The 26,808-nt window shown below is 45.0% G+C and overlaps 1 protein-coding gene across 2 annotated transcripts; it reads left to right on the top strand.

The window, feature by feature from the left end:
• The first annotated feature begins 11 nt into the window (after positions 1 to 11).
• Positions 12 to 26,792, top strand: frem1a (Fras1 related extracellular matrix 1a). 2 transcript variants are annotated; one of them, XM_085153174.1, is made up of 37 exons: positions 12 to 638; positions 5,009 to 5,444; positions 7,220 to 7,314; positions 7,461 to 7,771; positions 8,186 to 8,382; positions 8,468 to 8,791; positions 8,874 to 8,982; positions 9,192 to 9,323; positions 11,609 to 11,953; positions 12,048 to 12,190; positions 12,604 to 12,800; positions 12,888 to 12,978; positions 13,062 to 13,229; positions 13,317 to 13,525; positions 14,161 to 14,254; positions 14,331 to 14,583; positions 16,072 to 16,275; positions 16,356 to 16,541; positions 16,616 to 16,812; positions 16,893 to 17,097; positions 17,491 to 17,635; positions 17,719 to 17,860; positions 18,164 to 18,359; positions 20,455 to 20,719; positions 21,210 to 21,627; positions 21,799 to 22,000; positions 22,070 to 22,214; positions 22,278 to 22,407; positions 22,642 to 22,714; positions 23,323 to 23,472; positions 23,546 to 23,754; positions 23,876 to 23,923; positions 23,996 to 24,157; positions 25,116 to 25,247; positions 25,343 to 25,458; positions 25,539 to 25,624; positions 26,199 to 26,792. In XM_085153174.1, the coding sequence occupies exons 2-37, from the start codon at positions 5,202 to 5,204 to the stop codon at positions 26,399 to 26,401; spliced, it is 6,525 nt and encodes a 2,174-aa protein (XP_085009300.1). In that variant the 5' UTR covers positions 12 to 638; positions 5,009 to 5,201; the 3' UTR covers positions 26,402 to 26,792. The 2 variants fall into 2 exon arrangements, with proteins under 2 accessions (XP_085009300.1, XP_085009301.1); XM_085153175.1 differs by lacking the exon at positions 12 to 638 and having other exon boundaries at positions 2,760 to 5,444; positions 16,359 to 16,541.
• Positions 26,793 to 26,808: the final 16 nt, after the last annotated feature.

Raw genomic sequence — 26,808 nt, 5'->3', positions numbered from 1 at the left:
GCTGCTCCGCTCTGAACAACCAACCACTGGAAACCATGGCCATGTGACCAGTCATTAATACCTCAGTCTTGATACATTTATGCAGAAATACATGCAATGAAAGCATCTTTATGAATATGTGGCTGCTTTAGAAGAGAGTTTATTACTAAGGCAAGTTTATTTATGTAGCACAATTCAACAACAAGGTGAATCAAAGTGCTTTACAGAGACATTAAAATCAAAAACAAATAAAAAGCATGATTTAAAATTGATTAAAAAACAGTAGTTAAAATGTAAGTTTTGAAATTTAAGCTTAAAAGTGTGGCTTTGCATGTATGATATAATACAACTGGAACATGGTGCTGCCCCCTGCAGGTAAGCAGCAGCTACTATCCAGGTCATATTTACCCCAGAGGCACTTCTTTACATTAGTGGCCTGTGAAGCCTTTAATCTGTGCGTTTGTTCAGTAATTACAAACTACTACACACTGTAGAGTGTGTCAGAGTGTTTCCACTCTGGTTACTGAACCCACAGTGGCTGTAAGAGGAGGAAGGCGTCTCTACTTGTCTCTCGGGGGCGGAGTTTGTTACCCAGAAAGGAGCCAGATTCTTTCAATGAGGCAGTTGAAAGGAGAAGGAAGGAAGTGGCAGCTGTTCAGGTAAGAACATGTTTAAGTGGTGATCTTTGTTGGAGGACCTTGTGTTGTTTTCTTGCACGTCTTTTTGTTCTTGTGTGTTTTTTAGCTTGATTTTCATACATCTGTCTTCATGTGTGCATGTTATTGTGTTATTGTGCTGACATTCATCTTAAATCTGAGGACTGCACTGAGCTTGAATACAGCAGGATATGTGCTCCATATAAAACCTGTTAAAACTTGTAATTATTACTAACTGTGCATTTAAAGAGGATGATGAGCTTCAGACAACAAAACATGCTCGTGTTCTGTCCTGTATGATGTTCAGCTGTGCACAGATTTATCACTCTGAGCTCCTCTTTCTTCCTTCACTTATATGCAGTCTCTTGGACATTTTGCTGTACTCTACTCAATGGCAGTGAAATGTTAGCAGCCTGTGATTTCAACAGCGTGGCTTTAAAAAGCGCTGGCGGCTGAAGGTCCCGTCATTATGTCGATGAGGAGACGAATGAATGAAGCACATCAGCGTTGTGTGCTGGGCTTGGAAAAGAAACGAGGGACGGCTTCATCTTATTTAAGGGAAGGATTATGAAATGCTGTTTGACCTTAAGAACATTTTATGACCTTATTGGAGACGCGCCACATGTCAGCTGGTTGTGTGTCCCCACCAGCATCCCACAGGATCACCACAGCCTGTGGTTCAGGAGTGGACAGCAGACAGAACATGTCTCGCTGATATATTGTGTAAGGACTGTAACACAAGAGCCAAAACAGGAAGAGGATCAACCCAAAGTGCTGCAGGCAGCATAACATTGGGACCTTTCCCAGGACTCCTGCCTCCACACTGATGCACATCAGGCACAGAGACATCCAGCTCTGTGAGAGGACTCGACACAGCAAACATCAGCATCATGCAGTGCCGTGTAGTCCTGGACAGTTATCTGACCTGCCTTTGTGTGTCCGCTCCATCTCATCCACAACACTGATACTGGGTGATAAACTCTGGCTGTCCAAAGGTGTTGGATAAGGTCCGTGTCCAGACTCTGTCCATCCACACAGAGCAAACTGCTGTCATCACGCTCCATTAGCTACCCCAGGCTAACACACAGTGTCTGTCTGCAGGTACAGGTGTGTGCTGCATATTTACAGCTGTGTACTTGACATGCAAACACATCTTGTAGCGGCTGTCGTAGTTTTGAAAAACATTTTGGGCCCAGCAGCATTTTTCCACTCCAGCACCTTTGAACTGAGCTGTGTCTGAGGAAGTCTGATCACACGACTGCAGCCAACAAATACATCTTTTAAAAATAAACAAAAGTTCTGAACAACAGCTGTTATATATTCTGCAAAGCATTGTTCAAACTAAATGAAAACTCAAAGCATGTCAGTCAGTTTGTGAAGCTCATCAATAGTTATTGTGTGCACCACATTATAAACTGTTATAAGAGGAATTCATCACATCAGTGTGGTGACTAAAACCACACAGAGAGAAGATCTCTGACCGACAACCAGGAATGACAGAGGGGTGCACTGGATCTGTAATAACAATCAATTTAACTTTATTTACACAGTTATATTGTACAGTAGACCCTCCAATAATACATACAGAGAAAACCCAACAATCATGTGACCCCCTATGAACAGTGTTGGGAAGGTTACTTTTAAAATGTATTCCATTACAGATTACATGCCCCAAAATGTATTCTGTAACGTATTCCGTTACGTTACTCAATGAGAGTAACGTATTCTGAATACTTTGAATTACTTAATATATTATCATGCTGTTTACAACTACATGAATGTACTATTGCTGTGATTTATTACTGTTACTGAAGGTCCGCGGCTCCGAACCGTAGTAAAGGGACCTCTGGCTAATACGGTGGGTTCTGTGTCGGCTCGTAGCCGAAAACTAGCTTTACTTTGTTGTCTGGGTCAACTTTGCTAGCAGAGACAGAGAGAGGCGTTGAAAGGCTGCTCCAACGGAACTTATTGTTTCGGAGGAAAACACGAACACGGTGTACAGTCGAGTCTTAATAGCTTACTTACAACTGGGCTCGTCAGGCTCTCTTCTTGGCTGCAGTGGTTATTATTATATTTACATGCTTCCAGCTCCCGTTTCTGCTCGATGACAGCTCGTACTTTTCCTTTTTCTCCCTCCCTCGCTCACAGACACATAACGTGTATGGCAGTCCATTCTCCCTGCAGCACGGACTACACTGCCCATGATGCTACATTCTTTAGAGCTATACCTGTAGCATTCTGCCTATTAGCTTAGCACAACAACAAAAAGGCCTCTCTCACCCAGGAAACACGCAGAGCGAGAGCGTCACCCTGTAACCATGGCAACCATAACGCTGCCGCCTGGAACTACTGTCAAACAAAACCCAAACAGTCCTGACCCGCGACAATATGAAACAGGGAAGTACCGCCGTGTAATCCATTTATTTCAACAAAGTAACTGTATTCTAAATACCACCTTTTTAAACGGTAACTGTAACGGAATACAGTTACTCATATTTTGTATTTTAAATACGTAACGGCGGTACATGTATTCCGTTACTCCCCAACACTGCCTATGAGCAGCACTTTGGCGACAGTGGGAAGGAAAAACTCCCTTTAAACAGGAAGAACCCTCCGGCAGGCTCAGGAGGATACTTGGGTTTCACTGAAGTTTCAGAATAAAGGACCATCATTTACTCAACTGCTGTGTGTTGTTATACATCTGATCGGCATTTATGGCATCATTGGAAATCTATCCTGACTGTACATGGAGAGTATTTACACAGGAGGACAGAAAGTACAGCTTTGTGCTGTCACCTCATCTTTCTACCTGGTTAAAGCACACACTGTAACCTCACACGCTTTTTAAAAAGAAATGTTTCATTTTTATCTGGACCAGCGCACTTTGGGGAGCTTTTTCTCTTAAATGTGTAGTACTACATCGAGAGGTTGAGGATGAACAATCAGAAAAAGCTCTGACCAGTGGAAATCCAGTGTTTCCACACAGCTCCCACACATGCGGGACAAGCTGCAGCATGTTCCCTGCTACAGAGGGTGATTATAAGGTGCTTAGTGTGTGAGGTCTGGGACAGCTGTCCTACCTGAGGAACTGAAAGAATGTGGAGGGTTGAGATCAGCTTTCAGACACTGAGCAGCTCTGATCTGCATCCTCAGCCTGATCTACAGTCAGACAGGACTAAGCTGTATTGATCACTGTAACAGCTCCAGACACGAGTCTGTGTGAGCTGAACTGGGCAGCATGTGAAAACGTTTAAAGCATCCTGTAGGAATCTATTTAGCAGTTGGGTTAATGAAGCCTTTTCCACTGGAGCTGTCCTAAAGAAGTTTGGCAGGAGCAGGCGTATGTGTCCCAAACATGTCTGGAGCTGTCTCGTTGCTGTTCCCTCACTTATAATTACCAAAACCACAAACAGCTTTGTGTCGCTGGTTTCAGAAAGCACCAGTTTATTCCAGCTTCATGCTCTTTGTTTCTGGTGCCACTGATGGAGCTACAAAGGTGTGACAGTAACATTCATACTGAAACATGTCCAAGATGAGAGCTTCTATTACAACAACAACATCAGCTACACTGTGTGGACACCTGTTTCATTTGGAGCTGCTTGTTTGGTTTGACATGTTCATTTAGACCCAATAGTGTAAGTTTATATCAGCTTCATGTTTTCAATCGTTTTCACTCATTTGCATCTTTAATCTTAATGGAGAGAGCAAGAACATCACCCACAAATCCAAAAACACGTCATATAAAAGTTCCAATGATTTGCAGGCTGTGATTGGCTCCATTACAGATGCTCCTGATCTCCACCCAGCAGCTGGAGAAAGCACACCTGATGGTGTTTTCCCCCAGCCTCTCCACCACCATGGACCTGACCAAAGACTGGTCAAAGGATGTCAGGGTTGTAGATCTTGTTGGAAAGGTGACAACTATTGGTGCAGTCATTCAGAAGCAGACAAAATATAGAAGAACCATTAATCACTCTTGGTCTGGAGCTCCTGGGAACATCTGGCCTCATGGGGTGGATGACCATCAGAAAGATCCTCACTGAGAGAGCTTGATGCTCTGGAGGCGTCTGGGACCAGAGTCCCCAGGAACAGCACTGATGACACACTGCGCCATAAAGGCAAACGTTTCCATCATCAGTGGCTGATGGGAATCAAACTGGCTTGAAGCAACTCATTGGAGACTCTGCAAATATTTTTGGTGACTAGCTAGCCATTATATGTTCACAGCATCATGAGTGTCATCATATCCTGTTCACTTTATTTCCCATTACCATCCCACCTACAGTCTGATGGTGCCACAGAGGTCAGGGGTCATACTGACACTCTTCGTGTATGAAATGCTTTGAACTGAAATGTTTTCGCTTCCTTTGCAGTTCCTGACTCATCCTCCCGCCTGGCACAAGCTCAAAGCCAGGAAGCTGAATCAGCGTGCAGCCAGAGTAAAGTCTAGCAGGGATCCTTTCATTGGCTGAAGAGTTGAACTGAAGCGTTTTCCTGAAGGTGATCGTGCTCTTGTTTGCTGCAGGCCTGAAGGATCCTCCAGACGTTGGCTTGTGACTGACAGCAATGGGTTCAGCTGTTCGACTCCTGGCCTGGATGTGCCTTCCTCTGCTTTTGGTTGAGATAACCTGTGCATTGCATGGATCCCTTGTAAAAGTCAACAAGGGGTTAAAAGTGAAACGAGGCCAATCGGCCTACCTTCATGTGGAGGACTTGCAGTTCCACATTCCCCGTCAGAAGGATTCGTGCAAGTTGGAGGTGGTGGTGAATGAGCCCATAACTCAGCGAGTGGGAAAACTGGTGCCTCAGGTAATAAAAGCAAAGCTGTTATTGGACGCCATGTTTCACACTAAACTTCTTATTGACCAGTGAACACCCAGTTGTAGTATTTCACGTCAAAAGTGAATTTGATCCATTAGTATTTCTTTTAATTGCTTCTCACTCACTATGCTGGCATTCCCAATAATAATGATTACAAATTGATAATCATTTAATCATTAATTATAAACTAATTTAACATAGTCTTATAAAAGCCCAGTGACAAAACAACCATGGGACCAGTTTACCCAGTCTGGGACAGAGGTATCTAGGCCTCAGGCTGGATCCAGGTGGGAGCTTGAAGGACAGAATCTGGTTTGTCTGGCATGTTTTGGAAACTGAGGCAGAGGAGGTGAGCTGTCAGCTGATCAAACTGATCACTGGTGATGGGGTGGTGGGGTGGTGGGGGTGGGACAGGCCCTAACACAGTCAGGGTCTCTGGGAGTCTTTGTTCAGAGGCATCAATTTCCAGCTCAGGCAGAGTTGCTACAGCATTTCAAAGGAGGCTGGGAACGCTGATTCCAAATGGAGCGGGATCCCCACAACGCTGTGACGCAACTGCCTGCTGGTGTCTGTTGAGCTAATCGAAGACACCAGAGGTGAAAGGAGCTGTCAAAAGGAGGAGTGAGGGGTGGTGCTTCCCATCTTTAAGAAGGCTGAGTGAAAGTGTGCTTCAACTGTAAGGGAGATCACAATACTCAGCGTCCTTCTTCCTCCATAGCCTGGCCCCTGATACGCAGCAAAAAATGGATGGATGGGCTCGGTCCGCTCTGGCACGACTCTGCCGACAGAGCCTGGGGGCTCGTCACCGCTGCCCGCTGTGGCTTCTCCTCCGTGGCTGCTGGGCGACCCCACATCTGTCCTCAGCTCCTTCCAGGAAGGTGGCGCAGTAGCCTCTCCAGTGGTCCTCCTTGGGCTTTCACACTCTGGGGGGCCTTTGGATGTCTGGGCCCGGGTCTCCTCCATATCTGCGTCATGCTCTGGGGGGCGGGGCCACGGCTTCCCACACCCTCTAGCAGATGTTACATGGAGAAACCTTTTGAACTCAAGCTCACACACACAGACTTTATCTTCCTTGGCTGCTGCCTTAAAGCATATCGTGCGCTGTCTGTGTTGCGTGCTGCTCAATAACATTCAATATTTAGTATTTACTGTTACTTACACCCGTGCAGGTTGTTGCTCACATCTCTGTGTTGTTCTCTTGTTTGTTTTCTTTGTTCTTCTTTTAACAGGTGATCCAACAGATTTTCTCTTACTGTCCCCTCTGTTTCTCTTCCTCCCTTTCTCTGTGATTCTCTGTCCAATTTGTAACAATTTAAAATAAAGTAAATAAATTAACAATAATAATATAGCATTGCCATATTGTTCCTATTGAAAAATAAATCTTTCCTGGTTGCCAAAGTATAGAACAGAAAAAACTGAATGGACAGTGTTTTGATGTTATTCAGGTGTTGTTCAGACTACCAGAGGCAGATGATCTCTGCTGTTGACAAAGATTCACCTCCAACCGCTCAGTGTGGCCATTTTGAAAAGGTTTTCTTACACTGCAAATGTCCAGTTATAGGTCAGGTCATAGGTCATAGAGATATACTCTTTTACCTTTATTGAATAGTGTAAAGTTGAGCCTAAGCAGCACCCAGGAAACATTTCTGAAAAGAACCAAAAATGCTGCAAATGAACTTACTGTGAACAACTTGAGCTGTATGATGAAACATGTTTGTTCGGTGACGATGGCTTTGACTCGTTGTGTGATTTTCACCTCACAGGTGTTCGATTGTGATTATCTGGCTGATGAAGTAAAGTACGTCCACAACGGCTGCCCACTGTTGACAGAAGACACTGTCAAGCTTCGCCTGTACAGGTAAACATCTGCTTACGTCCTTCATGCAGGTTTTTAAAGAGGCTGTATATTTCACACATGAAGAAACACATTTCCTTTTTACAAGACTCTTTACTGGGACACAGTTTGTTATTTATCTGTGAAGGTCTATTTTCCTTTGACATCAGATTCACAGAGACAGAGACATACATGGAGGTCTTTGCCATCCATGTAGAAATCATGGAACCTGAGTGCACCATCATCAGGTTGGGGCCAAAATCCCTGGAGGTTCCCGAGTTCTACAGCCTCTCGAATGCTGTGGATGGAAATGTGGTGTCCTTCCACTATGAAAGCAGGTCAAGCTTGGATTGTAGCATCCATCTGAATAGTCACGACACCCATCTGCCAACCCACGGGCAGCTGGTCACAGGGGAACCAGAGAAAGCCACCAGGAGAGGGGATGAGCCGGAGACTTTCATCCATTTGCGTCAGCAGCTGGGTAATCCATGACACTGGTTGAATATTAGATGTTAAAATCAAAATAAAATAACGAGGAAAAGTCATTTTAATGCTTCACTGAGAGCAGCTAGCAGTGCACGAGGCATTTCATGGACGCCCAGCCTTCATGTTCTTGTGAATACATCTAAAACATGAAATGAACATTGACCTGGACTCCAGGATGACCTGATCAGATGTTGGTGTGACTGGAGCTCACAGAATGTTGAACACACTGAATTATGTAAATGCAAAGTCATTTAAATGTACCAATTTGGAGCACCGTCACTCAATAACAGTATTTTCATTATATTTACCTTTGGCATGGCAGTCACTTGAGGTGTCACACTGAATATAACCAAAGTCCAGATGGTGATGTTATGGTTCGGTCATGGTTACGTGTCGTGTCATCATGCAGACAACAAAGCCAGAGCAACGTGTCGATCTGAAGACTGCCTGAAGGGTCTGAAGCTGGTGAAGCTCACCAAAGTTTCCTGTGAGGACTTCCTGTTGATGGGGCTGCGCTATCAGCATACAGACCCTCCGTCTCCACATGTGGATTACATTGCAGTCAGACTGGATCTGAAGGACACCAGGAGTGGCAGCATATATCAGGTAATATACACTTTATATGTGCTTCACTTTAAGTTTCCATGAATTACACATTTGATGCAAAATTCTTCTCCTGGTGTGTTTTAAGTCTGAACAGGCCTGGATCCCAGTGCAGATCACTGGTGCAACGCCCAACCAGCCTCCCACACCAGCCTACATGTCCACGTTTGTTCTGGAAGTCGACCAGTTCATCCTTACTCCGCTCTCCACTGCTACGCTGGATGCTGACGACGAAGAAACTCCCAAACAGCTTTTAGTGTTTAACGTCACGACACCTCCTCAGGACGGCTTCCTCACGCATCTGTCTGACCACACTCGCCCAGTCTCCTCCTTCACGTGGCTTGACCTCAATGACATGCTCATTGGATATCAGCCTGCTAACTTCTCTCATAACCAACGCAGGAATTACGAGGTCAGCACATCCAGCTTTGCTGTTCTTCTTTCATGCATTATGTCTTTGTGTCCTGGTGTGCAAAACTTCTGTTTAATTACAGGTGGAGTTTGAAGTTCATGACTTTTATTTTGAGAAGAGCCCACCACTTACTGTCCACATGTCTGTAAGGACTGCAGATACAAACGCTCCCAGGGTGTCGTGGAACATGGGTACGACATCACTGTCACATGACCTGAGCATTCTGGTTGGTTATAACTAAAAATACAGACTGTCAGGTTATTGTTTTGGTGTCCAGCTGTGTGTGTTTGTCAGTTTCCTGCTGGCAATTTGACCCTAAACATTTCATCTTTCCATCTTTGGTGCTGCTGTCCTCCAGAATGACCAGTTACATTTTAATCATTAACACTTTGGTTTGTAGGTCTCAGCCTGTTGGAGGGTCAGTCTCGTCCAATAACGTGGGAACAGCTTCAGATTGTGGACAACGACAACCTGGATGCCGTTCGTGTCATAGCTGTGGACGGCCTGCAGCATGGACGGCTAACAGTCAGAGGTGCTAACACAATTTATTTATATGGCACCAAATCACAGCAACAGTCACCTCAAGGAGCTTTACACTGTAAGGTAAAGACCCTACAATAATAGTTAGAAAACAGAGAAAACTCAATCAGATGATCCCCATGAACAAACGTTTTGGTACCAGTGGGAGGGAAAAACAGGAAGAACCAGGCTCAGGGAGGGGCGGGGCCATCTGCAGTGACGGGTTGGGGCTGAGGTGAGGAAGACAAAGACACGCTGTGGAAGAGAGCCAGAGATTAATAATAACTAACCATTAAATACAGAGATTTGTATTAACACAGATTGTGAAAAAACCACTGCAGTGCAGTACCTGTAATACCTACAGCATGTTCTAATCGCTCTAATAGGATATTATGGTTGATAGGTTTGTAGCTTGAACCTATTCGCTGGAACGTTAAGGACAATTTACTACACAGCCAAACAAGACACGAGTAGGCAAAGTTCTTCATGTTTCTCGTGCACGGGACAGAACCGGAAAAACGCCGTTCCTTTGGTTGACCCCAGTTGCTCTCGTCCGCTCCCCCGTAACACTGCTCTTTTATTGAGGTTACATGAATATGCATAGGTTCATTAACATACGACGTCTACATACAAACAAAGAGTACCTTGCCTGTGTGTATGTGTGTGTGTGTGTGTGTGTGTGGGGGGGGGGGGGGGGGGGGGGGGGAACAGAGTGTGACCCCATGAATGACTTCCCTAAACCATCTAAACAAAAGGCACTTAGCCTAAAACAGATATAGCCACGTTTATCCTACCATAAAACAATAAAACAAGGTACGACCTCTTCCCATGCTCCCAGGATGTAGGTGTGCATTCCAGAACACTCTGGACACTCTGGACACTCTGCACACCAAGCCTTTGCAGCCTGCTAAAGATCACACATCCTACCACTACACAATTAATTATACACCTCTAAGCATATATGGTTAAATATTTCTAAGCATAAATGACAATCAACAATACAAAACCTAACAATGGTCGACAGTATTGAATGCTGCACTGAGGTCTAGCAGGACAAGCACAGAGATGAGTCCACTGTCAGAGGCCATAAGAAGATCATTTGTAACTAGGGATGCACCGATACCGATACTGGTATCGGGTATCGGGGCCGATACTGTAAAATGTGTGTGTACTCATACTCGTAAAAGTTAACCGATACCATGAACCGATACCAACTTATTTCATTAATCAGAGGGTGGCTTGTCATTTCTGTTGTAGTTTTTTAGATTGGCCACTAGGGGGACATCCCGCACTAAACAGGCACAGGGTTAGGCGAGTGAGACTGGCAGCTCCAGATAAAAAAGAGAAACTGGAGGCTGCTGTAGCTAGGCTAAACAAAATGTCAGCAGTGTGGAACAGCCCAATTTAACTCAGGATTTGGAAAAGTGAAGAAAAATGTCAAGAGAAAATCCACGAGCAGTTAAAATAACAGAGGCTCTGACTCATTTTATTGCTCTGGATGACCAGCCAATGCCGGTCGTGGAAAGCATAGGATTGCACCGTCTTCTCAGCATACTCGAGCTGCGATATGAAATATAATAAATAGTCAGAAGTAAACTAAAGTAACTAAACTAAAGAAGTAAGAAGTAAAACTAAAGAAGTAAAATAAACAGAAGTGTTTATTTATTATTCTGAAAACTCGAGACAGTGCCAATAGTTCAGTGATACAGTGTGTGTGTGTGTGGTAGAAGTATCGTTTTTTGTACTCTGTATCGGCAAGTACTCAGATCCAAGTATCAGTATCGTATCGGTTTGAAAAAATTGGTATCGTTGCATCCCTATTTGTAATCTTCACTAAAGCTGTTTCTGTGATGAGCTCTGAAACCTGACTGAAACTCTTCAAATAAACCATTCCTCTGCAGATGAGCAGAAACAGCAGACTTATTTCCATGACAGAAAGTGTTGCAGTGCTAATAAACGAATGGTGTCATTGTGTAGTCTCAGCTGAAACTAAATGAGAGACCTGTTCACATTTTCTTTGAGCTCCTCCATCACTTAAGCCGGAGAAAGTTGGTGTTCAAAAATTGTTTGATGTCATCTTTTTGTCCATTTTGTTGAACAAAATGAAATTATGGAAACATTGTTGCATTTCTTGCTTAGACTGTCTGGAGCCGTCTGTGGGAACGGTGTTATCACCCACCCAGTGTTTTGACCCCCACGGTGGGATCTCAGTCCCGTGCACAGTTTGCACTGGCGTCTTGGTTCGGATGCTGCCTGTATCTACATCTGTTTGACTGTAATTGTTTGATATGATTCCAGGTGGAAAGGGCTTCATGTTTACTGTCAATGACATAAAAGGGGGAGTGGTCTGCTATCACCATGACGACAGTGACTCCACCAAAGACTTCATAATCTTTCGCATCACTGACGGTCCTCATCAGACCCGACACAAGTTCCCCATCAAGATCCTCCCCAAAGATGACACGCCTCCTTTTCTTATCACCAACATGCTGCTGGAGGTCCCTGAGGGCCACACAGCTCTGCTGCGAGGCTCCATCCTTCAGGCCTCGGACATGGACTCCAGTGATGACTACATCCTCTTTAACATTACCCGCCCCCCTCAGTCAGGAGAGGTTATGAAAATTCCCAGACCAGGGAAAACAGGTCGGAAAATTAATCATGTTTTTGTACTTGTATCGTACCGAGCGTCTCTTTGTGTTCTAACCACGTCGTATCATACGTACTGGTTTTAATCCAGGTTACCCTGTCAGCCACTTTTTGCAGAAGGACCTGTCTCAGTCAAAGGTTTACTATCGTCATCTCGGACATGAGGTGTCCGATGATTGGTTTGAGGTGGTACTGTCTGATTTCCATGACCCACCCAACCTATCAGAGGCTCAGGTGTGTAGCACCGTCTCACCGTAAAGATACTGTAATTTAGTTTGGATGAGGATGTACTATTGAGCGAAGCACCAGGATGCTCTGACACAGCTCAGTCACATTTATCTATATTCCCCAAATACTAAATACTCCTCATTCTTAAGCTAACCTCTAAATGTAGCAGCAGAGAGCTTCACATCTATGGAGACGTGTTTAAATGGCTCTTGGCTAAACAGGTGAACACAGTGAAATCTCGTTTCCTTGTAAAGTTCATGAAAAAAGAAGCTGAAACTCTTCCCTTTGTCTTTGATTTCACATGATGTCCACGAACACAGCCCAGAGTGCCACACACAACCTGAACTGGCAGCACATAGGGTGCATATATAACCTATCTCGTCAGATTCTTTGTTGTCTATTTGCTTGTTTGTTTGGAGGTGGTGATGGTGCACGTGGAGCCGGTTCCCGACAAACCTCCTAAAGAGGTTCCAGGTTCCAGTCGGAGTCTTGCGCTCAAAGAAACGGACGTGGTCCACATCACACGGCAGCAGCTCCACTTTGTAGACCCGCAGTCAGCTGACAGAGAGCTCACTTTTACTGTGACGACTCCACCTTTTTACTCTCGTCCCCACAGGTGAGTCGCCTCAGCTTCACAAACCTGCTGTGGGGAAATGTTCGGTCTGAATGTTTGCTGTCTTTGTGTTGTCGTCTTACTGAGCAGCAATCCGGACGCGGGGAGGCTGTTTCTGGTCGACAGCATACCCAAATTTACCAAAGACGCCAACGCGCCAATGCTGAGGGTCTTCACTCAGGTAAATCTTTATTTCTTAGTCAGGAAGCTGTTGTAAGCACATATGTGGTCTGGCTCAAACCTCTGGTTCCTTCCTGTTTGCAGCATGCAGTAAACTTCATGAAAGTAGCCTACATGCCTCCAGTCATGGACATCGGCCCGTACCCCCAGCAAATCCAGTTTGTTCTCTCTGTAACCAACCATCGAGGTAAAACAGTCACTGGGATCTGCTTTAACATCACCGTAGAGCCGGTGGACAACCAGCCGCCACAGGTGGAAAAGAAAATCATCACATTGGTATCTTTTATCACATGCAGCAATGTGAATGCATAAAATAAACGTGATTACATTCTCCGTCAGGTTGTTTCCAAGCCCCTGACCGTAGATGAGGGAGGGGAGTGCAGGCTTGGCCCTGAACACTTGCTGCTGTCGGATGAAGACTCTTCAGAAGAAGCTCTGCGGGTGGAGCTGCAGAGGGAACCCCAGCATGGGGCTCTGCATCTCAGTGGCCTCCTGATGAAACCAGGACAAAGCTTCACTCTGCAAGATCTGCAAAGGCACAACGTTCGGTCAGACGTCCTGGATCTTAGTTCTGTTTGCCGCTGACGATTTAAAATGCTTTGCATGTCTCTTGCATGTATAGGAATGATTACGTCTTCCTACACTGCGTTCTGGATCTTACACATCTTCTTATACAGCCAATCACCTTTTGCATTTGCACTGCCAGCTTTTGCAGAAACAGTTTATTCCTTTCTCAGGATCATGCAGTCATGTGCTTGTCTTAGTGGAGCATCCATGCAGCATCCCAGTGTCTGGAGTTTCCAATCTTATCTTGCTACCATAGAAGCATCTAAAGTAACCTGGTGTAGCTGCTGCTGGATAGTGACAACAGGAGCCTCTGTGAGCACAAGTTGTCATTTTAAGGTGCTGGTGCTCAGGACTCTGCATGAGTAATGAAAAGTTCCATCATTTCCTCAACAAACACAATCAATATTGTATAATAGCAGTATTTGTACTTGCTGTTGACTCATTGGTTCATTTTTAGGATCTTAAACTGTCTTCACTCTCGCTCGCTTCTGTTTTTACTGTTGTTCTTCCTCAGTCTCCGTCCTCTTCAGTCTCTCTGTAGGTGATTTCTTTAAACATCTGATTCCATGTTAAGATGACACATTCCAAGTCATATCTGTGTTTATCTGTCACATAGGTACAGCCATGACAGCTCAGAAACCACACAGGACAACATTGAATTCACTGCAACAGACGGGACCAGCTCAGTCATGTTTGTCTTGCAAGTGATGGTAATTACAGAAATGCCCAACATCCAACACAAAACAGAGAATTTGCACTTGCTTCACCCTCTTTGTCCATTCCCAGGTGAAGCCCATCAATGATGAGGTCCCAGTAGTCGGCGCAGGTTTGAAAGCAGGTCTGAGCTGTGCAGAGGGGCAGGAAGTAGTCCTCACCACAGAGTACATCTACGCCACTGATAGAGACAGCGACAACAGCAGCCTGTCCTTCCTAATTGTGCAGCAGCCGCATCACGGTGTGGTGCTGAGAGAAGGTGCAGTGGTGGACCGCTTCATCCAGGCAGACATCACTGCAGGGATCGTCACATATAAACACACAGGTGCAAACAGAGAAAGAGTCGTTAGTGTGATGGCTGATGCTGTTGGGTGGATGGTAACAGTAACATCAGGAATTTTATGTGACTGATGGTCTTAGAAACATATTTTAAGACCAGTTTCTCTCATTGAACGCTTGGTAACATCAACGTTTTCTGTGATATGACCTCGTCTCATTCTGCTCCTTTTAGAAACCACAGTCATGGGTAACAAACATGTAGCCTCAGGATGTGCCTGTCAGCATCGGTACTCACAGTCTGGAAATCGATTTCAGTAGAGCGCACATCGTCTAGTGTCATCCGAGTCACCTGCCTCTCAAGCACTGTCATAATGGTGGAAAGCCCCAACAAAAGCTGTATAATAAAATATTGCAATCATTTGTAAATCAGACAAACACATTTATTTCAAATATATTAAACACATTGAAAATATGAGAAATGTATTTAATTCAATGAAAGAAATGAATCTTTCCTTGTAGCAGCAGTTGATGCACGTCTGGAGACTCGGTGCTGAATTCTTGTTGTTCTCATATTGAGGACGGTCCAAAGCTCTTCTTTGTCATGTTTGTTTCAGCATTGATCAGAGCTGATTTTTGGTCTCGTCTTTGGATCACAAACTTCTTCAGATTTTCAAAATCTTTTGACGACATCCTCCTGAGACCCAGACTGTTAGTTTATCTTCCCTGTCTGTGTCTTTTGACCTATGTGAGCTACCTGCTACAACAATGATGTTTCATGTGGCCTCCAAAGAGGCAGAAATCACAAAAAAGTTAAACTGAAAGAGACTTTTTCCTTTCTCAGAAGGATATTATGTAGATGATGGTGGTGAGGAGGACCCGACGTGCAGACAGGGAGGCGGAAAGTAAACTTACATTTAGTGCTAGTATTAAATCCAGTTCTTTGTATTCTTTACGGCAAAGACAGACACGGCTCAAAGTGGCAAAACTGAGAATACAAACAAACTAAGCAGGCAGAACACACAGTGTGGACATCACAACACAGAGGAACACACAGGGCTTAAATACACAGCAAATCAGTGCAAACGAGACAGGGGAAGCAAAACCTGATGCAATAACCTGAGACACAGAAAGTAAAACAGGAAACATAACGGAGATGCAGACTTGACAAGGGGATACAGCAGAAAGCAGAAACCAAAAGACTAGAAAAGATCAATAACATCAAAATCAACATGAACAATGTAAAAACTCTGGGTGGCATCCCCAGGTCTGCTCACATCGGGGGCTATTACAATAAACAGGAAGCATGCAGACTGAGACGTGGACGCAGAACAGGAAACCAGAAACTATCACTAACAAAGAATAATCCAAAGAGTCTCCGTGGAAACAGAAAATCCTGCGTCACCCTCGACTGATTCCCGTCTGTGGTCTCTCACCAAGCTGTCAAATTCATCAGCTCACATGATATAAATATTACTGAGGTGTGACAGAGACGCAGCTGCTTCTCTAAAGGTTCTTATTACGTTTGTGGTTTCAGAAGTAGAGATTGGACTTGCTCCTCGCCATGACACCGTCACCTTTGTCATTTCTGACGGAGAGGCGGAGACGCTGGCTTTATGCTGCAGTGGAGGGAGTCCTGTCAGGACCAGCAGCACCGCTCACCTGAGGCACACTCTACCCGTGTACGACCTGCACATCACCGTGTTTCCTGTTGACAGCCAACCACCTACGCTAGAAACACGTGAGCGTCTCACCTTTAGTCACTCAGGAAAAAGCAAAATGAACTTTGTTGATATCGACGCCCTGTTTGCTTGTTTGTAGCAGACATCTTCAAAGTGAATGAAGGTGGGACGGCCCCGATTACTGTGGCTCACCTGAAAGCCTCCGACGTGGACACGGTGCTGGACGAGCTGGTCATCAGCCTGACCTCCCCCCCTCAGTTTGGCTACATTGAAAATGTCCTCCCCAGTCCTGGATTTGAGAAAAGCAACACAGGAGTGAGCACAGGTGAGCGTCTCGCTGCGTGTGACCACAGACTCAACGAGGACTGTTTGATGTTTATTTCAACCTCGTTCTCTCAGCTTCTTTTTCATACAAAGACATCACTGAGGGTCATGTCAACTATGTGCAGTCCAGACATCAGGGGGTGGAGCCAACAGCCGACCACCTGATGCTCTGTGTATCAGACGGCAAACACAGCTCCGCCCACGTCTCTTTCTACATCATTATAAACCCCACAAATGATGAAGTGCCAGAGCTGGTGGCTCACAACATCACGGTACGTTTTTATCAACTCTTATTGATCATAATACTCATGACTGTTCGTTGAACATGGTCATTACGTCCGTTTATGTAAAGGTACAAGAAGGACAAATGAAGCGGCTCGACTCGTCTGTCTTGCATGCGACGGATCTGGACATCCCCAAGAACATGTTGCTCTTTAGCGTGGCCACACCCCCTCGACACGGCAGCATCATCGCCCACAGCAGCGGAGAGCGAGAGAAACGAGAGGCCCAGCATCAGCTTCCTGTGGTTGCCTTTACTATGGAGGATCTTATAAATGGTATTTTTTACATGTTAAAGCTTCAGTTATGACTGAAATAGTTTATAAATGTTTAAAATTACTACAGATGATCCAAACAAGCGACATCTAACCAGCTGCACATCAACATGTTGTCTTTCTGTTGTGCAAACAAACAATAATAGTTTTATTAGTTTGATGCAGCGATGAGTGGAGAGTAAATAGGAATATTAATATTGGCCAAGTTACAAAAAGATCCAAGACTTGAAAATCTGGAACCTTTAAATCAGAACAAACGTTAAAACTACGTGAAAGATATTTAAATAAACTCTCATGTTACCGAATACAAAACCCACTAATGTGCACATCTGATTAAAAATGAATAATTGAAATAAATGAACATCTTTCACTGAGTTAAAACAATGTGTCCAACAGCTGTGGGTGTGGCGTACGTGCACGACGACTCTGAGAGCGTGGAGGATAGCTTCACCATCCAGCTGACTGACGGACGGCACCACGTCCTGAAACAGGTGACGGTTAAAGTGCTGCAGGTGAACGACGAGAAGCCCCATCTTATCAGGTAGGGCCAACATTTCCCCGTTTAAAGTCGGTGCAGATCGATTGTGAAAAAAGTGAACGTTGTACCGAGCTTGTGTCCTTCAGGAACGCCGGACTGGACGTGGAGCCAGCTGAAAGCAGACTGATATCCAGCGCGTCACTGTTCGCACAGGACCGTGATACCCCTCCTTCAGAGCTCATGTACATTTTTGAAAGTGTTCCAACCCAAGGACTGCTTCAGCTTAAAGTTAGTGCAGTATCATTTTATTATATATACAATATATCAGTTTGTTTGGTGGAAGAAGAGATTAAATGTTACATTTTTACATAATAAGTCTGAAGCAACTTGAACATCGAGAGCCTCTGATGTACAGCACCGTCCACGTGCAGCACGTTTTAATTTAACAGCTGCTTTTGCACTTTTATTCTTTTCCTTTAAGTCCATGTTGTTTCTTTACATCTGTGTCTTAAGACTTAAGGGCGATCGACCATTACTCCCTTACCAAGGAGGGAGCTGCTGTGTTCCTGACTATGTCTCATCTGATCTCAGGAAAATCAGGGCTGGGTCACACTGGCTGCTGGGAAGAACTGCACCCAAGAAATGGTCGACATGAACCTTCTACGTTATGTAAACACCGGCCGCCGGGCTGCTCAAAGTCAGGATTTCTTTGTCTTCCATTTGCTGGATGGAGAGAATCAGTCACCCTCACAGCACTTCCAGATCTCCATCAAAGACCTAGACAAAGGTATCGCAGCTTCGTTTAACTTGTGTAGGTTCCTGATCAATGACGAACGTTCATCCTGCTCAGCGTCAGTAAGCAGAAGTCATAACAGCTGTAATATTTTAAAACACTGATGTGGGATATAAGAGTCAGAGAATCTACTGACTACTGGAAAGATCTGAGAGACTGAATCATTTTGAACAAATAACAAATGTTTTAAAATAGCAGAAATCCAGCCACTGGTAGGATTTCTGGATATCAGCCCCCTCCTCTATCTGCCGGTGGTACATACCGTGCAGGGGCCTGTCCTTCCATCATGGTTCCTCCTCATTCTTGGGTTTCTGCTGCCTGAGGTATTCACTGAGCATGCTGTCAGTTGGGGCCATCTTACTGATGTACTCGTGGATGTTTGTTGTCTCATCCTGGACCGTGATGCTGACACTCACCAGTCCTCGGCTTAGCGTACAGCCTCAGGGTGCTGACTTGGGGTGAAACCCTCCATGCAGGGTCAGGAGCTTCCTGATCTTTGTCACGGCTAACACGGTGAGCCGTGTGGAGGAAATAAATGAGGACCCAAGAGCAGGCACCCACTGAGATGCGAAGGAGGTTTATTGTAAAATAAAACACAAGGTGAAACATAACTAAAGATAATGTATACTGGGGAAAGTAAACAGCAAACCTGAACACAAGGAAGGTGGACAAAGGCACATGAAGGTAGACAGCAGGGAGAACACAGGGCTTAAATACTCACAGGAGTAATCATGGGATGGGAGACAGGAGGGGAACACACCTGGGAGAAATCAGGGCTGACGAGACAGACGTAGGGCTGAGGACACTCACATGAGACAGAGACCTTCAGAATAAAACAGGAAACTCACACATGCGGAGACACAGACTTTACAGAAACACAGACTTTACAGAGAGGGAACCCGGGCAGAGAAGACTAAACACAGAGCAGAGGGGGCACAGAGAAACACGAGGGCCAAGGGAGCAAAACCCAGGAACCATAGAAATAAATCACAAATGAACTCGACGTGCTACAAAAAATCACAAAGATCTGAAAACACTGGGTCGAAATGACCTGTGACAGTCTATATGTCAGCATCTCCTCCTTTGGCCAGCTTATTATCCCAGCAGGGTGTGTGGTCACGGGCGTAGGTGTTGATAATGGGGACAGAGCTTCTCCCTGGAACAACACTTGATGGTTTCACATTCCCACTGAGTTCCTGATGAAGCCTCTGAGGCTCCTGTTGATCTTGTAGAGCTTTGGGATCCCAGGATCCAGCTGTGAGTCACAGACTTTCTTACAGTCAAATCAGCAGTGCACAGGTTGGTCAGGCTGCTCTGTCTACCAGTAACAGGGGTTTCACTCCTCAGCCCCTTTCTGCGCCGTACTCATGTATTGACCCATGTGCCTGTTCATCTTAGCCGCTATGAGGCCTGACAGGAGCTTCCACGTGGTGCTGAGGCAGGTTATCGGCCAATAGGATGTCTGCCACGGTGATGGTTACGGGACCCTGCATAGGAAGGTTGCTGTCGTCTGCTATTAGATCCATTAGCCACTCAGCATTGCTGTTGTGTCTTCTCCTATTTGCTCTTCCGGTATTGCTCTGTCTCCAGGCTTGGTGTTCTCATCTTCCTCCCCTGCCTGAGGTTATACCGTGGATGGATGTTTCCTTGGAGTGTAGCTGGTTTATTCTCCTGCCTTCTATCTCTCTGCTATACCTCTTCAAATGGCAGTTTTCAATGTCTCGATGCCGGCAGCTTGCTGTGCTTCTTAGGCACCCCTTTCTTCATCACACCTTTTAGCCGGTAGTTGGCTAGCGTCCCTCCGTGCTCCCTTCACCTTAGTTGATGGCCTGTAGTCTCCATGGAGGACACTGCTCCTTGTTGCTGTTCATCTTGCAGCCAAGCATCACCGTGGTCTCTGCTGCTGGTGTAGATCAGCTGGTTGGTTTCAGTGATGGTCACAGCAGGGATTGTAAGTGATGCTGCATTCATATCGTCTAGTAAACCTGCAACTATACCTAATGCAACCATAGCATACATCTACCTAATCTCAGTCTGAAGAGAGAAAGCATCTGCAGTGAAGTCACACCGTGTACTTTTGTCTTTTTAGGAAACATCGTCGTCTTTGTGAAACCAGTGAACGTCAGCCGTGGAGATCGTATCGTTCTCACCACCCATGTGCTGCTGGCCACAGATGGCACAGACCAGCCAGAGGAGCTTCTGTACGTCATCACCAGCCCACCCGCTCATGGACACTTAGAGTACATGAAACATCCTGGCATCATCATTTCTACCTTCAGCCAGATGGACATAGCAGCCAACCTGGTGGCTTATGTTCACGATAACAGAGCCAGCACGCCCAAAGAAACTTTCCAGTGAGTCTGAAACGCTGTCTGAGATCAAGGAAAGCTTTTTCAAACGATGCTTCGTATTTAACTTTGCAGCTTTTTTTAATGAGACAGTGGGATTCACTCAGTTATTGGTTGTTAGACTAATAACCCAAACTGGTGTAGAATCAAACAGCACATGGGACACCACCACCCTTAAACCTGGTTCTGTTGGAGGTTTCTTCCTGTTAAAAGGGAGTTTTTCCTTCCTACTGTCGCCAAAGCATTTGCTCATAGGGGGTCATATGATTGTTGGTGTTTCCACTGCTTTCACTATATTATTGTAGGGTCTTGACGTTACAATATAAAGCTCCCTGAGGGAACTGCTATTGTGATTAAGTATCATATAAATAATCTTACATTGATTTGAGCTGAATCGAATTAAACTGTCTGATGAAAGCTAACCTCCCAGCCAATAAGAATGAATCACTTTGATCCTATTACACCTAACACCCATCCTTTGCATTTCTTTTGACAGGTTTATTGTGAGCAACGGTAAAACTAGCCTAAATGGCAGCTTTGAGATCGGGGTGGAAACGGTGGATCGTATCTTACCATCTCTGTCCTCCAACAAAGTCCTCACGGTGCCCCAGGGATCGTCCATTATCCTGGGTCCAGACTACCTGTCGCTGTCAGACCCCGACACTCCTCCCAGCACCCTGACATTCGTCCTTTCACAGCCTCCACAGTATGGCAGACTAGTTTTAGCTGGTGAACCACTGAGCACAGGCTCTAATTTCACCCAGAGAGACATAGAGGAGCTGGAGGTGGCATATCAACACGACGGGGGGCCGTCACAGATAGACCGATTCTCCTTCACGGGCTCAGACAGCACTAATCGAGGGTTCCTGCTGGATGGGCAGTTACACAGAGAGCCTGTTTTCTTCATATTTCAGGTAGGTTATAAGGGCTGGGCTTTGGCTGTGACAGATACTGTGGTTGTGCCATGATTGTGTTGGAAACATGTGCACTAAGACAAACAAACACTGGTTAGCTGTTTTATCCACACAGCCAAAACACAACGCTGTGCCATCTCTAGTACAACATCAAGCTGTGTGTAATTTCAGATCAGGCCTTTGGATAAGTCGCCTCCTGAGGTTGTGAAAGTGCTTCCCCTTTGGAAAGCAGAGCCTTTAGCTGATGGCCGATACGGCATCTTCCTGTCATCCCAAGACCTGAAGGCTCGAGACAGCAACAGCAGAGAAGAAGAGCTCATATTCTGCATAGTTCGTCCACCACACTTTGGTTTCCTAGAAAACATTACCACAGGTAAGGACGATCTTTACACTTTAGCTTTGAACCAGAAACCTGTAGCCTTATCCTTCTTACTTTGTGCAGGGGGTTTTGTGCCACAGCGCTTCTTGCAGATGGAGCTAAACAAGAGATCTATTGTGTACATCATCAGTCTGGACTCGGAGTCTGTCTCAGACAGCCTGGAGTTCACAGTGTCCGACCTGCTGGGGAACACAGGGCCTCGTCACCTGTAAGAACAATACTTTAAGTAACCAGTGTAGAGTTCGTCCTGTATTAACTTTGTTCTTTACAGACTCGAGTTCAGGTGGTCCAGGGTGGAGCTGCTGCAGACCGAGACGTCAGCCTGTGAGGAGCAGGGAACGATCTCACTGGACATCGTTCGTCGGGGGAATTTGGCCATATCGTCATATATTTCTGTCAAGGTTTGTATTTGTTACTGAAACTGAGGCGTAGTTAGGATTTTTCTTATTCTAACAATGGTTAACTAAGACATATGTTATACGTGTAGTTTCCACTATGAGGTGACTGTTGTTGTGAACTGGCTCTACATAAATATGACTGAGGTGAAAAGAGATCTGTGATAACTGAGCTACAGGACGTTTAGCTTGTATGCAGATTGATGAACATGTGGTTCTGCAACTTGTGTCTTTATTTAGGTAAATGAGGTCACTGCAACAGCTGGAAAGGACTTCCTCACAAACCCATCTGCACTCGTCCAGTTTGATCCAGGTATGTGTTTGATAGTCGAGACAGAAGGTTTGTCTGTCTGCAGGGTCAGGCTAAAAGTCCCAGTTTATGGAGCAGAGTTTGAGTCCAGGCAATGAAAGAAAGTCATTAAAGTTCGGTGAGGATCTGGAAGTTTGATGATAAGTGGCTGGAGGCCGTCTTTCACCCACAGTCTAAAGACGAGCTTGGATCCAGTCACGTGAAAACAACCAGTTAAACAAACGTAAAAAACTAGAAATATAAATACTGAAAACTGAAAATACAGAAGTGGAAGATCAGTCACGCTAATCGTCCAAAGAAAAGAACAAACCTCCCCATCAGACACAACCTGATGATGACGTTCTTCTAATTGTGTTGCGACTGAATTTCTTATTATTGCAGCAACAGTTTAGTGCGACGTGTTAACGGGTCCTCCTCAGAGATGGGAATGAAAGCCCGTAGAGAAGCGGTTCCCAGTAGTTTCATGTTCCTCTGGCTGCCTGTTTGTTCCCCTTATTAGTTCCACTTGTGCTACAATCAGCTGATTTCAGTTTATGTGCTGGAGGGAGAAAACAGTGACGCAGTTTGTGGATTGTGTTAAAGCATAATGCAGATATAAACACTGTGTGTAGGAGTGTCAAAGCGAAGGTGGCAAACTGAGATTATCCAAGATCACCTCGAGGAGGCTGACGAGACTTTTGAAGTGCTGCTGGTCTCTCCTGAAAGCACTGTCATTGGCAGCATCAACAAAGCTACGCTCACCATCAGAGACTCAGCAGGAGGTAAAAATGATTATTTTGTTACAAATGATGGCATTTGAGGAAAGACTTATCTTACCCCCAACTAAAACCACAGGGCAGTGCAGGCTAGACCAGAATCAGGAGGCTCCTGTTCTTGGAGGACAGGAGATTCAGTCCAACACGTACCCTCAGCATGGATCCATACACCTCGAGAAACTTCCTCTTGGGACAGACTCGATCATCTGGACCCGTGGAGACAGCACCTCCAGGCCAGGAGCAGGAGTCCCCAAAAAGAAACTCAGAGTCAGAGGCAATGCAAAGTCAGTAAGTACATCCTGTAAGCTCTGCTGTTTGAATGTATTATATGTGAAATTGCTGCAGTTTAATCTTTTTGGCGCGTGGGTAGGAATGCTCCGTAAACTGCTGCTCTGTCTTTTTCTTTCAGATTGCACCGTCATCAGTTTTTCACAATGGAACAGACACAGTTTACACAGTAGGTAGCACTCCCCACTCCTACCAATGAGACTTCTGAAAGTTTTCACTTCTATTGCTTCTTCAATTTCAGTATCATGGCATCATCCAAATGCAAGTAGAAGACGACACCTCACCATCCAGGAAGGGCAGAAAGGCAAACATCCAGGTGGTTAGCAGGGGGGCACCACAGCATCGGTCCCACCCTCACAGAAACATCTTAAAACCTCAAAAAGCCGGCGTGGCGAAGGGACATGTGAGTACCAGCGGGTTTTCTTCCCCCTCGAACTCCATCAGCTCGGCTTTTAGAAACGCTGAATCATTTTGTTTTGCTTTTATATCTGTTTAAAAGAAAAGGAAAGAATCTGCTCATGCTGCTGCAAATTCACACTTCAATCTCCACCAAGCACTTCAGCTGGAGAACAGCTGCTCACATGTTGTTACAGCCGCTGGACCTAAAAGCACACACAAAAGTGTAACACAAAGAGTCGTTTATTAGGCTGAATACACGAACGTATAACAAGGCAAAGCAAACCGAGAACATGAAACATGCAAAACTTTAGTGTGGTAATCTGAACATGAGCGGTAGCCTGAAACATCCTGAGACGTAACATGAAGCGAGATGGACAGACGACGTGAAATACACAGGAGGGTAATGAGGGAAGTGGAAACGCTGGGGAAACACAGCTGACACAAACCTGACACCACACGGGAAGCAAAACTAAACACACTGAACATGGAAACACAAGACTTTCAAAATAAAAAAGGAAACCTGGAGAGACGACACCACGAGCTTGACAAACATGAAACACATGACAGACTGGAGACACATGAGAAGAGACAAGGGAGACACAAGCACAAACAGGAAAAGAAAACAAGGAAACATAGAAGAAACTAAATAGATTAAAACTCAACGAACCCCAAACTAAAAATAACACAACAAGGTCACATTATTATTATTATTCCAATAATAAGAAATCAAAAATCCAAAATAAACTCAAAATGCTGGGTCACAGACGCAGACATACAGTAGACTTTACGTTCTTGTCGTTCAGGTGTGTGCACCTTTAGGGTAGCATGATGTGCTAGCAACGCGGTGGTAGCTCTGCTGCTAGTGCGCACACTGGACCTTCTGCTGCTCCACACGCTGTGAAGTATGTTGCATATTGTTGTGGAGCAGCACTATAATCTGTGTGAATGTTTGTGGGTCACAGACTACAGCTGGCAACCCCGTCCACAAACCCTGTGTGCCAGGACTTAGAGGCCTCCTTCATTTTAACCAAGCTACCAACGAGCTCTTTCACTGCAACGGTGTCTCCTGGAAAGCCTGGGCACCAACTGATCAGGTGCTACAGCTTCACAACACTGAACAAATGAACCTGTGATAACACGTGGAAAGTGAAAAGCTGCAGATCTAAAATCCTCTTTCCTGTTGAAACAGATGGTGAGTGCTCAGATGTGTCCTCAGGGCTCCACCTTTCATGGTGGTTATTGCTACACCCTCAGTACTGAACGCAAGCTGACATGGAGTGAAGCAAACAGGGCCTGCAGGGAAAGGTACAGTTGTGTTCCCACAAACACTTTATGCATTACAAACACAATGAGCATGAGGTGCTTCTTTTCCTTCCTAATGGCAGGTTTAAAGGAACACTGGCCAGTGTTGTGTCTCGAGCTGACATGGACTGGCTGTGGGACTTTGGTGGAAGGAAGCCTTTCTGGATCGGTACGTGTCGTGTTTTTACATGTGTGAGTAAATGTAACGGTGTTGTTGGTGTCGGCTCCTCATTCACTTGTAATGCATTATAAATAAAAAATCACTCACTGTGTAAAAATGGACTTTCAGTTTAGTTTAATGTGTAAAGTTTAAAGTGAACTGGACACAAAGTAACTTAACATCTGATTGGAACATTCGTTAAGTTTAACAAACCTTAAAAGAAACATTTTTGTATCCAGTGCAAAGAATTCTGTGTAACTAATGTGTTTAAAATATAATCGTAATATGTAAATAAGTTAGTAAAGTGAATTCAATAACAACAGCATTTCTAGAACATTATTTTCTAACATTTCTATCCTGGTTCTCCTGCTTAAGTCGTCCAGAGACATGCTGGTTTAGTTCAGTGGGCTGAGCGATCCACGTATGCAGCTGCTCACCCACCGAGCTAAACCCGACGCTGCACATCTGTATGTTGTGTTTGCAGGGAGTGGCACACCTGCCGTCTCGTCCAGGGCCAAAGCCCCCACGTTTCTGTGCATTTTTTACGCAGAATGTAACGAGCTCGTTTTCTCTGTTGCGCCAGGTCTGAACGACAGGGAGGGCCGAGGACGCTGGGAGTGGGCGGGAGGCGAGCCGGTCGGCTACACCAACTGGAGAAAAATGCCTCTTCAGCCAAAAAAGAAAGAAAGCAGAAAGTGTGTTCTGGTTTGGAGGAGGGCAAAGTGGCAAATCAGGGAGTGTAAGACGAGCAGAGGTCATCGCTTTGTCTGCTCGGTTAAAATCTGAGTCCAGCACCGTCCAGTCCAGCGCGGTCCGACAGTGAGCTGTGACGGACATCAGGACATTACACTGCAATTAATGGCAAATGATCAACAATAATCAGAGTAAAGTTACTAAAACTGTTGTTTATAATAAAATTCACAACCTGTTTACAATTAACATGTGAAAAGATATACATAAATATGTAAACATGTGTTTAGATGAACTGTGTGAATAAAGCTGAATTCGTTCATTTATTTTCCTCATTAAAAGACTGAATCATGTAAATGTGCTGATATTGTATTTGTGTGCAATTATAACTGATGGCTGCTCTGCTGCTGCATTATAGACTTTATTAAACACATATTAACAGAGTTAATGTTATTGCACCAATAAAAACAGGCTTTGTTTGTCACGAGCTGCTGTTGTCGTTT

This window comes from Neolamprologus multifasciatus, unplaced genomic scaffold (genome assembly GCF_963576455.1).
Source record: "Neolamprologus multifasciatus unplaced genomic scaffold, fNeoMul1.2 chr03_unloc_2, whole genome shotgun sequence".
Classification (NCBI taxonomy): Eukaryota; Metazoa; Chordata; class Actinopteri; order Cichliformes; family Cichlidae; genus Neolamprologus; species Neolamprologus multifasciatus.
Note: the sequence above shows the minus strand (reverse complement) of the source record. Positions and strands in the feature narration are given on the sequence as shown.